Below are 14,765 nucleotides of genomic sequence, written 5' to 3'. Positions count from 1 at the left end.
GCTAATATATTTTAATAATCATTAGAAACTTATACTAGTATATTTTATATCAATTTTTCTGGTCAAAATCCACAAGCCCATTAGCCTTTAAGCTAAAAAATGTTTAGTTCACATTGTTCAAACCATTGAAAGAAAACTATAGTAATAAATCATGCATTTCATCAATAATATAAATTATACATCGAGTTAGAATATGATTCTAAATCCAAATTTTAAATATGGCAAATTCCACATATAAAATTGTAGTTCCAGAATAATTTCCAATTAGAATTAAATTATGCATCAGACTAACTTTTAAATACTAACTTTACTTTTTGTTGTTTAACAGAAAACAGAAAACTTTGCTGTCAACCACTCTTAGCTACAAGCAGCAGATAATTTTGCTGAATGCATAGGCTATTAACTGTATCTGATCTCATGACATGTTATTCCAGACCAGTTTTCCTCTGTAAATCTTCCTGATACATTTGAAATTAGGTATGGAATGTATGTAGAAGATGCTCTTAAACAGACCGTCTCAGCTGATTTTAGTGATGGTTCAGGAGAACAACTGTTAAGATCAAGGCAGCCTTCAATGTGCATTTGAAGTACTAGGTCTGGGATAACCTGTTCAATATGTGTTTGATGTCTCTTATTTTTTATTAGCTTTTGTGTTGTCAACTAATGGCCTAGTTTAAACAACCTTTAAAAATAACTACTTCACTGATTATTCAGTTCCATATTTGTACACGTGCTCGCCCACCAGCTTTATACAGACACCCGAACAGGAATAAAATTGATCTTGTGGATCCATATGAGAAATATTCTTAAGACCAGAAGGCAGATTTACAAGAGTCAGAGTTTTTGATAGCTAGTGTCAACTCTATAACAAACCTGGCTGCAGCCATCTTGCTCGTTCTAGGTTGCCACAAGACTTTGAGGGGTATGGAGGATTTCTGCTAGTCTAAACATTTCACTGTCCCGTGGGAACCAAGGTCATTTCTGTCGGTTAGGTGGGGGGGGCATGAGCATTTGGTTAGAAAGCCTGCCAAACTATTTTATTGGGAAATGTAGGTGCTTGCATAGCAATGGGGTGGGAAGTTTAACATTGTAATAGTGTTTCCCTTTGAAGGGGATTTCACACTTGGTTTCACTTTTGACCTGTGCCTATACCAGGGCTTTTCAACCAGTGGTACGGGTACCATCTGTGGTACATTTGCACCTGGCAGGTGGTACGCGACCATCCTAGAAAAGTGGTAGTGGGGGAGGGGAATGAGCTGAACCGGTGGCAGCACCGCAGAAGCCTGAGTGAGAGATGGCTGGAGCTCCATGGCTGTCAGGGCTCAGCGGAAGCACCAGGATCAGTGCCGCTTTTCAACTGATCGGCGCTTCTTCGTGGCTGTCAGTGGAAGCGTCAGGATCAGCGCCAGGCTCCAGCTGGAGCTCGGCGCTGATCCTGGTGCTTCTGCTGAACCCTGAAGAAGCGCCAATCAGCTGGAATGTTGCAGCATCTCCAGGGTCTTGTGATTTACATTCAGATGCTTGGCAACTGATTCATATTTATGACGGTCAGTGTCCCAGGGTCATGTGAAGTGACCGAAACCTGCTGCAACCACCCATCAGATGGGGGGGAATAAAAACCAAACACCCCCCCACCACACCCCACTGCCAATCATCAACTGAAATGCTCACAACAATGAAAACCTCGGACAGGAGGAAGAGCGCTGCCAGGTGGGCAGGCAGGTATCTTGCTCGTCTGTGGCTTGGGGGGCACTTTTTTCAGTGCCATTGTAACTTCTAAGAGTCACTAAGCGAACTGTTGTAAGTCGAGGACTACCTGTACTTTATCACTTTTTTCATATATTTTTTTTTGGTCATCATGTTTTTGACACTTTGCTAGGCAACTGGTGGTACTTGGATATTGCCATATCCTAAAAGTGGTACAATGGGTGAAAAGGTTGAAAAGCTCTGGCCTATACTATGTAGCCAATAAACATGTTCTTTGAGGAAACCTCTAGCCTCGGAGTTCTGATTTGTTTGATCTCATCTATCGGAACCTTGACAGCTAGCTCTGGTCAAAAGTCTTGCAGCAGCCTTCTTCACTAGCATACCAGATATTCATCAAGAGCATGCCCAGTTAAAAAGTATAATCCACTATAATGTACAGGATGATAACTACTGTAGATCCACCTTTACCGAAAACAGACACAATTTGTGCTCTAGTTAAGATGAATGAAAGCAATGATTCCACAGCTGAAAATCCAGGGCTACATATCATCTTTATAGTTGGTTTTTAAAGAAGGTAGGATCTACATAGGTGGCCATTTGGTCCATGCAGCATTTTCCATTCAAACTGCAACTACGCTCACTAGGCATGAGAAAATGAATGCAGTAGAATTTCTGTTTTTTGCATAACGCAAGCATGGATATAGCTATCTTAGTTACAGCTCCTGCACATGAATCTGCTTTTCTACCATTCTGCATTTGCTCAGGAGAAGCTGTACTTCAGAGAACAGGACCACATACACTGAGGGTTTACCTGTTTGCAAGAGGAATGGGAAAATATCTGTTGATAGCGCAGTTCCCTCTTTCCATAGACTAGAGAGATAATGGCTATTTTTAATGGACGAAATCAACTTTTTCTGATATTTTTCATCCACTGGCGCTTTATATCTACTTGTTTCTTCCCGCCCCCCTTCCCATCGAAGAATATTTTAAAACACATACAGCCTCCTGTTTTCAATAGTGAAAGCCTTGATGATTCTCACAATAATATACTTTGTAATTATCTCAACCATAATATGCTTTATTATTTATTATTTATTTATTTCATTAACTTATATGCCGCCCTTCTCCCCATGGGACTCAGGGCGGCTCACAGCATGTAAAAACAATATAAAAACATTATCCCCTATAAAAGCCAATTAAAAACCAAATATTTATAGCTGTGTCTTATTAAAATCATTAAAATTGTCCCTATTTAAAATTCACCCTAGGTCAGACCCGCTTGCTGAAAAAGCCATGTCTTGAGGGCGCGGCGGAAAGTTAGGAGATCCGGGATCGTCCGGATCTCGGGGGGTAATTCGTTCCAGAGGGTGGGGGCACCCACAGAGAAGGCCCTCCCCCTGGGGGTCGCCAGCCGACATTGCTTGGCCGACGGCACCCTGAGGAGGCCCGCTCTGTGGGAGCGTACCGGTCTGTGGGAGGGAATCTGTGGCAGAAGGCGGTCTCGGAGGTATCCAGGTCCGATGCCATGGAGCGCTTTAAAGGTGGTAACTAACNTAAAGTAGCAGTTTGTAGGTAATGCTATACTCTGGAGAGTCATTCCCACTCATTTCAAACTAACTAAAGTGATTAACCATCTGGCTCATATTGGCAGCTTAATATATCCTAAAAGTACCTTAGTAATTGCGCTTTGAATCTAGAATTTATTCTATTTTTAAATTCCCATGCTTCTGTAGTACGTACTCCAACTCCCCAAATCCTAGTCTAGAACTGTGAGAAAGAAGATCATCCCATTGTGCTTGAGTGGCAGACTCTGGATTCACCCTATGTCTTTAAGGTGCCTTCCTATAACCTTCTTCTTTAATTTATGGAAAAATAATTTCCATAATTCTAAAAATGGTAAAGTAACTGTCCCATACACTGGGTTCATTATGATTAGGACAAAAAATTAATTCATTATTTTCTCAAGCCTCCCATCTCAATCCAGTGACTCTGGGTGGCGAACAATTCTAAAACAATCAGCAGTTAAAAACAGTATAAAAATAAATATGTATATCAACTGAGAACATTATCATAATAATTGTCAGTATAGCCAAGAAACAGGGCCCTTAATACATTTGGGGGCCCAGTCCTGGGCACATAGCCAAGTTTTTAAGGTCTTACACAAGAACCACAGGATTGCATCAACTTAAATCTCTGAAGAAAGGATGTTCTAAAGGGCAAAGGCTACAGCAGAGAAGGCCTGTCTCCTGATTTGTGCCTGGCGATTTTTCTTGCTGACAGGACCCACAGTATACCTGACTTGCTAGACCAAATTGGTTGGGTAGAAACTGTTAGGAAAAGATGATCCTTTAGTAAACTGGTCCCAAACCATATAGGGCTTTAAAGAAGACAACTAAAAACTGCAATTGCACTTGGAAACACACCGGTAATCAAAGCAGCTCAAGCAATAGTGTTGTTATATGTATCACATATCTGACACAATTTACTGCCCATGCAGCCACATTCTGTACCATTTGAAGCTTCCAAATGCTCTTTTAAGGGCAACCCCGTGTACAATGTATTGCAGTAGTCCAAACTAGAGGTTTCTCCTTTGAAAATGGAAACATACAGAAATTAAAGTGGAGTGTTGAATGGTTGGTTGGTTGGTTGGTTGGTTGGTTGATCAAATGCATATTTTGATATTTTAGGACTAAGTGCATATTTGGAAACATTTGAAATTTTAGCATCAACTGATTTAATAAGAGGTTTTGTGTTTTGTCCATATAGGATGCCATTTTGTGTCCCATTTTAAGGAAAGGCTATTTCTTGCTATTTTTAGATTTTTGCTGCACCTTAAACTATAATCAATGATATAATATGTACACTTACTATCAACATTTAACAGTAACTATCTAAATCTAGATTATAATGCAAGTATTTTGGGATTCGTCCTATGGATCCATTGTATTTAGCAAAGATAGTAAATGACTGCAACATACAGAATGGTACTTTAGTGACAACGTATTAATTCATACAAGAAATAAAATCAGATACAAATGCAAAAAGTTGATGTTGCAAGCATATTAAAATTTAAAACATTTGATTCCTACTTGTTTCACTTCCTTTGGGCATAGACTTTTGAAGTACTAAACTAGCATTTTTGTTAGCACACATGGCATATAAAGGAATACACAGAGCATATTCTCCAATTTCCTATTTAACATTTCTAGAAGTGGCCAGGTGCTGCTCTACAGATAAATAATAATGAATCAAAATAATATTTGTAAGAGATACTCTGTCACAAACTGAAGCAGGCAACAGAGAAAATCTCATTCTCAGGATCCGGTTTGTCAAATTTTTGAGAAACTTGAGAAAAAAACAACTATTAAATGCTAACAATTTCTCCTAAGCCAACATTACTGAGGGTCCTCCATTTGGGTTTTCTGCCAAAAAATCAATTTGTTCCACATGCAATTGTGTAGAAATTTTTCAGCATATTTGAAAACTGGTATCATGCCCTACCTATTTTAAACCAAACACATCCCCTCTTAGTATTCAGTTTAAATCCCTCCGATAATCTTGACTGTCTTTCCAATCTGTCTGAATGTGTGAGGTCCAAAATGTGTGGTTTCGCCACAGTGAAACAGAAAGCAACTCTTTCTTCTCCTAGTTTGAAAACTCTTCTTTTCTTGATGGAATCTAAAACTAAATCTAAATCATAGCTTGGTATCATTTTTCCAAGAACAAATGCCAATCCAGAGAATTATCCTTGTTACTGAATTACCACGATACACAAATATCCATTTGACTTCATTTTGCCTTTGGGGAAAATGATATTTATTAAAAAAAATGTGTATGTCTGCATAAAATTGCAGACAAGTAATCCCAAAAGTGCTTTTCAAAAGGCAACTGGACTTTCTTTTTTTTTCCCTTGAAAACTTTTCACTTCTCATCCAAGAAACTTCTTCAGTTCTAATGAGAAGCAAAATGTTTTCAAGGAAAAAAAAAAAAGTCCAGTTGCCTTTTAAAAAGCACTTTTGGGACCATGACCTGGATGACAGAGAATCTCCACAGACCAGTGGCCCCCACTCTTTTGGACACCAGGGACCAGTTCTGTGGAGAGTTGTTTCTGTGGACCGGAGGGGGCATGGTTTCGCATCCTGTGACTGTGACTTGCATCCTTGCTTGTGTGCCCTGATTTCTGGCATGCCGTCGACCAGTGTTGGTACACAGACTGGGGGTTGGAGACCCTTGCCATAGACATTGCAGACAAGTTCTCAAAATTTCAGCCCTCTCTGATTTCTAATAGCACTGGGGAAATGCATGCTGACTCTATGCCCGTGATTACAAAGGGCTATGCTTGTTTCCCACCTATTATGTGCCCAGAACTGTTTATCTTCACATATTTTAATATACAACCAATATAAATTAGCTTTCAGCATGCCACAGTGGAGAAGGAGCAGATTAAACTCTAACTTAATTAATTGCTAAGAAAACTTTGTGAGTATTCCCTAGACAGAGGAAGAAAACAGCCATGGAAAACACATAGTGATAGTCAAGTTTTAAATTCACTAAGATGCCTTCTACTAAAAAAGAAAAGAAAAAAGAATTAAGGCTATTTTTAGGGTGATGATTGATGAACGTTGCCATGGCAATAAGAAGCAACAGCATGAACATGGTATAATTTGCGCAAGCTAAGACAAGTGCCAAAGAATTAAAGACACTAAACAGAAAACACATGACATTTTTTTATCAGTCAGCAGTGATGCTATAATTGTAACCTTTCCATACCAACCGCACTTGAAATGATAATGAGATTACAATATTCTGAAATAGAAATATTGAAAATGAAGACAGATAACATTTCTCAACTCTTTCATTTGAGGAACCTGTTTTGTGTGGTAATATCTGATGGGATGTTTACAGAACAGCTGAACTGATTCTTAAGCCATTCCTCATTGTTCTGCTCTTTAGAAGCATTAATTCTGAACTACTGGAAATTACTTTGAGTCTATCAAATAATAGGAGGAGTAAAAATGTATGTATTTATTTGTCATATTTATATAACTGCCCATCTCCAGGTAACGCATGGAATATTAATATACTAATTATTTCCTTCAACTGTATTATCTGTTTTACTATCAGGGACTAGTGATAGCTCTTTAAAAAAACTCTTAAAGTTCAACAAATGATGTCTTCTTCCCATATCCCATCTCTTAGCTATAAACAAATCCGTTCGGTCTCGACCAGCAAAAGCCCATTAAAGGTTACCATATCTATTTTAACATTGATAAATTAAAGCAACTTTATATTCCTTCATGTTACTTTTAATAATCTTTATTTTTCATCACTTCAAATAATGTCCTAGAACCGTGGTGGCGAACCTATGGCACGCGTGCCACAGGCGGCACGCGGAGCCGTCTCTGGTGGCACGCGAGCCATTGCTGGGCCGAGCTGTTCCCTCCTCTTCTCCACGCATGCGCAGCTCTCCGCGCATGCGCAGTCTGGGAATAGGCGAGAGACAATAAAAGGAGTAACTTTTGGCAGAAGCAACATTTGCTGCAGACAGCGAGAGAGAGAGCACGAGCCACGCCCACTCAGTGGCCACGCCCACCTGGCACCTGGCGATGCATAAGTGGGTTGCAGTTTGGGCACTCGGTCTCTAAAAGGTTCGCCACCACTGTCCTAGAACTTGATTTCTTTTCATTTTGTCCTTGTCCTTTCTTACAAAATTTAGTAACTTTGTTTTGTAAATCGATTATATGAAAGTTATCCAGGTTACCACAAGTCATAAAAGGGCCAAGTTTGAAGACTCCTGATGTAGTGGAAAGATTGATCAATATTATTTTGTGTGGTCAGGAGTTAAACAATGTGTTTTAAATTTTGATGAAAGATTTTCTACATGTAACTTACCATTATATATGTATCTCTGTGTGTATTTTCTTTTTCCATTCTGTTTTTATGTTTTCTTTCTTCTTAAAATTTTTTATAATTAAAGCAAAGCAAAGAATAAAAATATTTTCCCCCCTATATTTGCAGATTTCTGGATGGTGGTATTGCTCTTGTTACTTTCATTATTTCTGGCAGTAAAGAATATGTACATAAATCATTAAAATGCTGATGTTTTAGCATTTTAACTGACCCATTGTGGCATAAAAACGGTTTATTATTATGCTATTTCTAAGAAAAGTAATAGGGTAACTGAGGGTTTTCTTCTTAATACAAGAGCAGGAAATGAGTAAGCCTTACCCTTTAGGACAGCAAGAAAATGCACATGATTTCCTGAGGGTGGGAGGGAGAAACAGAGAAGCTGTGTGATCTGTCTTTGTATATATGTCTCCGTTTTCTCCCAACTCTTTAAAAAGTAATAGACATATTTCCGACTTACTTTGGAAATCTATAGATTTCACACCACAAATCTTTATATTTTAGATCAAAACTCTTATTTCATAGACACAATATTTCAGAAAGTGTGAAAGTTCTGAAACACTGTGATTTTGAATCCAGCCAGATTATAATAAAAAGTACTTTTGCCATGAAGTTCTGACATTCCAAGACAATTTATCAATTTTCTCTCCAATTAGTTTATGCACCAATTTAAATGCAAGAAGCCATCAATAATGTAACTAGTAAGTGTAATCATACTGTTGAAATAAACACACATTTTGAAGTTACAGTTTTTACAATAGAGGTTCACAGTTCAACTGAAATTGTCAAATTACAGTTCTAAAGTAGCTGATTAAATTCTTTCATTACCATAACAATGATTCGTGGTGATTGAAAGCTACTTATCGTGCATATGATATATTCTAACTTCCAAGCATCCTTGAGTAATGGTTAATATAAATGTGAAAGATAACAGATCAGTCTCCTTCACTATGAAGTTGAAACATCTAAATTGACAGTATGGTTCAACATCCCACTTCTTTCAAAATGATAGGAAGAACAAATATATCGAACAGCAAAGGATCAAAACCAAATAAGAGTTAGAAAAAGTTGCTGGAGCAAAGGCATACATAATTTGCATAATTCTTTGTATTTTCAGTTAATAGCTTTGGATTGTAAGATTAGGGAAAGAATAACACATTATTAATTGGATCTAGATAGCTTGAGAGTCTGACTCAGAATAAGAGAGTTCATAAGTTCATAGGATTTCAGGACATTTTCAATCTTATTTTTCAAAAGATACTCCTTTCTCTTCCCTCCATGGTTGTTTAACAACCATTCAAAGTTATAACAGTGCTAAACAAATGACTTATGACCAGTCCTCAAGCTTATGACCATCGCAGCATCCTCATGTTACATGGTCAGAATTTGGGTGCTTGGCAACCAGCACGTATTTATGATGGCTGCAACATTTCCATTTGTGACTTTCCCAGCCAACTTCCAATAAGCAAAGTCAATGAAGGGAACTGGATTTGCTTAACATCTGTGTGATTCATTTAATGACCCCAGTGATTCACTTCTGGCAAAAAGGTTATAACATCAGGATGATTCATTTAACAACTGCCTTGCTTAGTAACAAAAGTTCTGATCCCAACTGTGATCGTAAGTCTATATTTTGAAAAAGTACAAGAAATAGATAGTACAAATAAGAAAATGAGCTAGAGGTTGAGAAATATTATCTGCCCATTAAGGGTAGATAAACAGCAAATGTTAAGTTTTATTGAGCTAATATATTTTAATAATCATTAGAAACTTATACTAGTATATTTTATATCAATTTTTCTGGTCAAAATCCACAAGCCCATTAGCCTTTAAGCTAAAAAATGTTTAGTTCACATTGTTCAAACCATTGAAAGAAAACTATAGTAATAAATCATGCATTTCATCAATAATATAAATTATACATCGAGTTAGAATATGATTTTAAACCCAAATTTTAAATATGGCAAATTCCACATATAAAATTGTAGTTCCAGAATAGTTTCCAATTAGAATTAAATTATGCATCAGACTTAAGTTTTAAATACTAACTTTACTTTTTGTTGTTTAACAGAAAACAGAAAACTTTGCTGTCAACAACTCTTAGCTACAAGCAGCAGATAATTTTGCTGAATGCATAGGCTATTATCTGTATCATCTCATGACATGATATTCCAGACCAGTTTTCCTCTGTAAACCTTCCTGATACATTTGAAATTAGGTATGGAATGTATGTAGAAGATGCTCTTAAACAGACCGTCTCAGCTGATTTTAGTGATGGTTCAGGAGAACAACTGTTAAGATTAAGGCAGCCTTCAATGTGCATTTGAAGTACTAGGTCTGGGATAACCTGTTCAATATGTGTTTGATGTCTCTTATTTTTTATTAGCTTTTGTGTTGTCAACTAATGGCCTAGTTTAAACAACCTTTAAAAATAACTACTTCACTGATTATTCAGTTACATATTTGTACACGTGCTTGCCCACCAGCTTCATACAGACACCCTGAACAGGAATAAAATTGATCTTGTGGATCCATATGAGAAATATTCTTAAGACCAGAGGGCAGATTTACAAGAGTCAGAGTTTTTGATAGCTAGTGTCAACTCTATAACAAACCTGGCTGCAGCCATCTTGCTTGTTCTAGGTTGCCACAAAACTTTGAGGGGGTATGGAGGATTTCTGCTAGTCTAAACATTTCACTGTCCCATGGGAACCAAGGTCATTTCTGTCAGTTAGGTGGGGGGGCATGAGCATTTGGTTAGAAAGCCTGCCAAACTATTTTATTGGGAAATGTAGATGCTTGCATAGCAATGGGGTGGGAAGTTTAACATTGTAATAGTGTTTCCCTTTGAAGGGGATTTCAGACTTGGTTTCACTTTTGACCTGTGCCTATACTATGTAGCCAATAAACATGTTCTTTGAGGAAACCTCCAGCCTCGGAGTTCTGATTTGTTTGATCTCATCTATCGGAACCTTGACAGCTAGCTCTGGTCAAAAGTCTTGCAGCAGCCTTCTTCACCAGCATACCAGATATTCATCAAGAGCATGCCCAGTTAAAAAGCCTTAGTATAATCCACTATAATGTACAGGATGATAACTACTGTAGATCCACCTTTAACGAAAACAGACACAATTTGTGCTTTAGCTGAGATGAATGAAAGCAATGATTCCACAGCTGAAAATCCAGGGCCACACATCAGTTTTATAGTTGGTTTTTAAAGAAGGTAGGATCTACATAGGTGGCCATTTGGTCCATGCAGCATTTTCCATTCAAACTGCAACTATGTTCACTAGGCATGAGAAAATGAATGCAGTAGAATTTCTGTTTTTTGCATAACGCAAGCATGGATATAGCTGTCTTAGTTACAGCTCCTGCACATGAATCTGCTTTTCTACCATTCTGCATTTGCTCAGGAGAAGCTGTACTTCAGAGAACAGGACCACATACACTGAGGGTTTATCTGTTTGCAAGAGGAATGGGAAAATATCTGTTGATAGCGCAGTTCCCTCTTTCCATAGACTAGAGAGATAATGGCTATTTTTAATGGACGAAATCAACTTTTTCTGATATTTTTCATCCACTGGCGCTTTATATCTACTTGTTTCTTCCCGCCCCCCTTCCCATCGAAGAATATTTTAAAACACATAGAGCCTCCTGTTTTCAATAGTGAAAGCCTTGATGATTCTCACAATAATATACTTTGTAATTATCTCATCCATAATATGCTTTAAACCACTATTGTCCAGAACTAACATCACAGATCATTTCCAGAAGAGGAAACATCCACAAGGACAGAAAATAGCATTAGTTGTCCTGGGAATGCATCAAGGGAATCACTAATAAACTAAATATATCAAAGATGAGATTAAACTCTCATGTAAGCTCTCTTGGAGACTCTAAGCAAAAACAAATGTTATACCCCTATTCTAGGCTATTCTAGGACTACCAGGATTTACCAGAACTGAGCTGAGTAAATCTGGGCAATTTGAGAGCAAAGAGTGGTCCTTAAGTTTTTTTGCACCACAAATCTCTAACCCTACAATGACTGGGCTCATTTTTGGATGACATTTTATTAAAACTTCATGTTTAGCCATGTTAATTAGCAAACTTCCTAACCTGTGGAAGCACCTGACCCAACCTTGTCTAGGCACAAAGCTTGCCATTGGGGTTGGCTAGTCCTTGGATGGAAGACTCCCAAAGACTATAGGCTAGACTGGGATGTAAAAAAATAAAATCCTAGAAGACAGTATTAGCAAATAGCTGCCATACTGCTACCAAGAAAGCTCCTTGGACCTTATGACTGTGTACGCTTCAAAATAGTTCAGAAGTGCTTCTATTTGGCATACGCTTGAGTAAAAGATGTTGCTTGAAGGACTTCTTCTGAATTATGTCTAAGTGCGCTTGGTGATAATAAACAGATGCAAGTAGTCAGCACGAGAAGCTTGACTTAAGGACATCTCCACCTTTTGAATTTGTGAAGGCCAATTTTCCCATCTTTTTACTTAATCTAGCTATGGATTTTTTTTTAAGAATGTTGATCAAACTGTTATAGGGAAGGGTGTGCTTGCTATGGAAATAAATTTCTACAAGATTTGTTTCATGGAAGACAACGGAACAGAAATTGATTTTGCTCAGAGCAATGTATTTTTAAGTATGCCCTGTGTCTCTTCTGTCTTATACTGCCTAGTTCAGTTCTTATGTTTTCTGGGCACTGAGCCCAGAATTGTTTAATTCCGTCTGGAGATTGCAGCATTTTCCAGGTACTGTATCAAGACAGATGGTTGTTTTATAAGTTAATGAAAGATAAAATGAAAAACTGTCTCTCTATTACTAGCAATAACCAGCATATTAAAGCCTGTATGTCTCTTTTTTATATAAAGAGAGAAAGATTTTTTTTATTATTATTACAGCTACTGGGTAACAAAATATATCAAGCTTTGAAATTATTACATTTTTTACATCAGTGACATCTGATAATATTAGAAGCACTATTCTTCTTCAGCTATATAAAAGAAGGAGCAATCTGCTGTTGAATATCAGTATTTTTATTCTTTTAAAAAGCCAAGAATCTATTGTTTTGTTCTAATCATAGCTTTTAAATACTATTTAACATGACAAAGAGGAATCAGAACTTACCGTGTATTCTGATCCACATTCAGCCGATAGGAATAAAAGAAAAAGAAAAAGAATGGCATAAAATTATTTCATTGTTCACATTACTTTAATTAAAATGCAAAATGCATTGCTAATTTTGATGCATGATACAAAACCCTAAGAATCATATGGGCTGGAACACAATTCAAAGGGGCACTATTTGTAATTGTTCAAAAATGAATGGGCAGAGAAATTGTTGGAAGTTGTGAACTGAATTTGATGGGTGTCATTCTTGCATAATTGTGCTTCTCAGCTCCCCTATTCTTAATGACATGTTAAAGTTACAGAATTGTTATGTGTGTATTGTATATATTAATTGATATTTTTATAGCACTCACCTTGGAGGGCAAGATTAAGGTTCCTATCATAAATAAGCATGGAGAACATAACAAGTTTGCCTCAAACAACTACAAAATACTTAACAGAAGGTTATATTTTTGTTAATCCTGTTTATCTGTGAGAACAGTTGCCTTCTTTTAGGAAAGTAGATATGACAGGTTGGGGTGAGGAACTGGACATGAAGACTAAAATGGCACCACATAAGAAAACTAAATTCATGGGACTTAGCAAAAGTCCCTTGAAATTTATCTGTCCAAAGATGATGATGATGATTATTATTATTATTTTGTTCCCTCTGCAGTATTTTTTCCTCTGATTGACAACTGCTCTCCAAGGGTCCACTCTGAGGCAAAAGACTTCCATGATACCTTCTCCATTTTTAATTTGTAAACTGGAGAAGTCAGTGTGTGCTCTACCACTAGGCTACCTTCCCTTTTTCCAGTGAAGGGACTCATGGAGATGGTACTGGTGCAGTTGGAAATTCTTATGAGACGGACCCCAAGGATAGTTCCACACAACAATCTAAAGGGAGTAGTTGGTGGGAACAACGGAACCCAAGGAGATCATTTCTGTCCCCGGAGAGTAGTCAGAGCTTCATTGTGGCTTTTCGGGAATGTACACATCTCACAACTCTGGCTTCCCCTCAAGTAGCACAATTCTCCAATTCTCTGTTAGCTCAAAGTTAGAGCATGTTTGCTCTCTTCTGGCGCCAAAAAAACTCTGCGGTGCCAGGAGAAATATGCCCTTGACATTTTACCTCAGATGGCAGAAGTGAGAACAGGTTTTTTTTCCTGCAAAAACAGTGGGTATGCCCTGGACATGTAAAGCAATTTTCAGATAGGCATGCAGGGAGACCAAACTCAGCCTTGATACCACAAACAATAATTTGTAGCTGTATGACTAATTCGTGTTCAGCTTGCCTCTCCAGTTAGCAAAAGTTCTAATTATGAAGAATGGCAACTTGTCCTTGGATGAACTGAACGAAGTAGTGCCTGATCCTTGTAACCCCTACTAAATAATATCCCTGGTGCAATACAGCTATTAGGTTAACTATGAGAGAAATCAGTTACAGCAACCAGGTGAATATATCATCAAACCTACTTCACAATTTTATGTAGCGCAGCACTTAAGCTGCAGTGAAAAGAGTTGGGTAGTACGTATCTAGCAAAGATTAGACCAAGAAATGAAAATATTCATTATTTTTATGGGGATTAGGAGGTTTTGTAATCTGTAATTTATAAAATTTTAACTTATAAAAATTAAGGGGAAATGAGCAACGTATAAAATAACAAAAATGTCCCAAGGACTACCTATGAATTTGTGTTATAAAAAATAGCAGTTTTGTGTGGCACTTTTAAGGCTGTGAAATGTATTCAAGAATAAGCCAGCCTTCTTCAACTAACTGTAAATCCTCAATTTGCAGCTTAGCCTCTGTTCAAAGGCACAATGGTACTGGAAAAAATGTAACTTATGACCAATCCTTACACTGACAAATGTTGCAGCATTCACATGGTCACATGATCAGAATGGGAAATCCTCACCCCAACCTGGGTTTGCCTAAACTCCAGAGGGAGAAACCAAACAAAATTTAGGGAAACTGCAGCTGAGGGGTGAGCTCGAAAGCAGCCTGTCAACTCCAGAATTTTTTTTAAAAAAAG

General features: G+C 37.6%; 1 protein-coding gene across 1 annotated transcript in view; it reads right to left on the bottom strand.

The window, feature by feature from the left end:
• Positions 1-14,765, bottom strand: part of PITPNC1 (phosphatidylinositol transfer protein cytoplasmic 1) — a 167,554-nt gene that overhangs the window by 51,754 nt on the left and 101,035 nt on the right. The window contains exon 4 of the mRNA XM_015812961.1: positions 12,751-12,758. Coding sequence (XP_015668447.1) covers positions 12,751-12,758 — 8 coding nt within the window. The remainder of the gene's footprint in view (positions 1-12,750; positions 12,759-14,765) is intronic.

This window comes from Protobothrops mucrosquamatus, unplaced genomic scaffold, assembly GCF_001527695.2.
Source record: "Protobothrops mucrosquamatus isolate PMUCROS unplaced genomic scaffold, P.Mucros_1.0 scaffold124, whole genome shotgun sequence".
Lineage (NCBI taxonomy): Eukaryota > Metazoa > Chordata > Lepidosauria > Squamata > Viperidae > Protobothrops > Protobothrops mucrosquamatus.
Note: the sequence above shows the minus strand (reverse complement) of the source record. Positions and strands in the feature narration are given on the sequence as shown.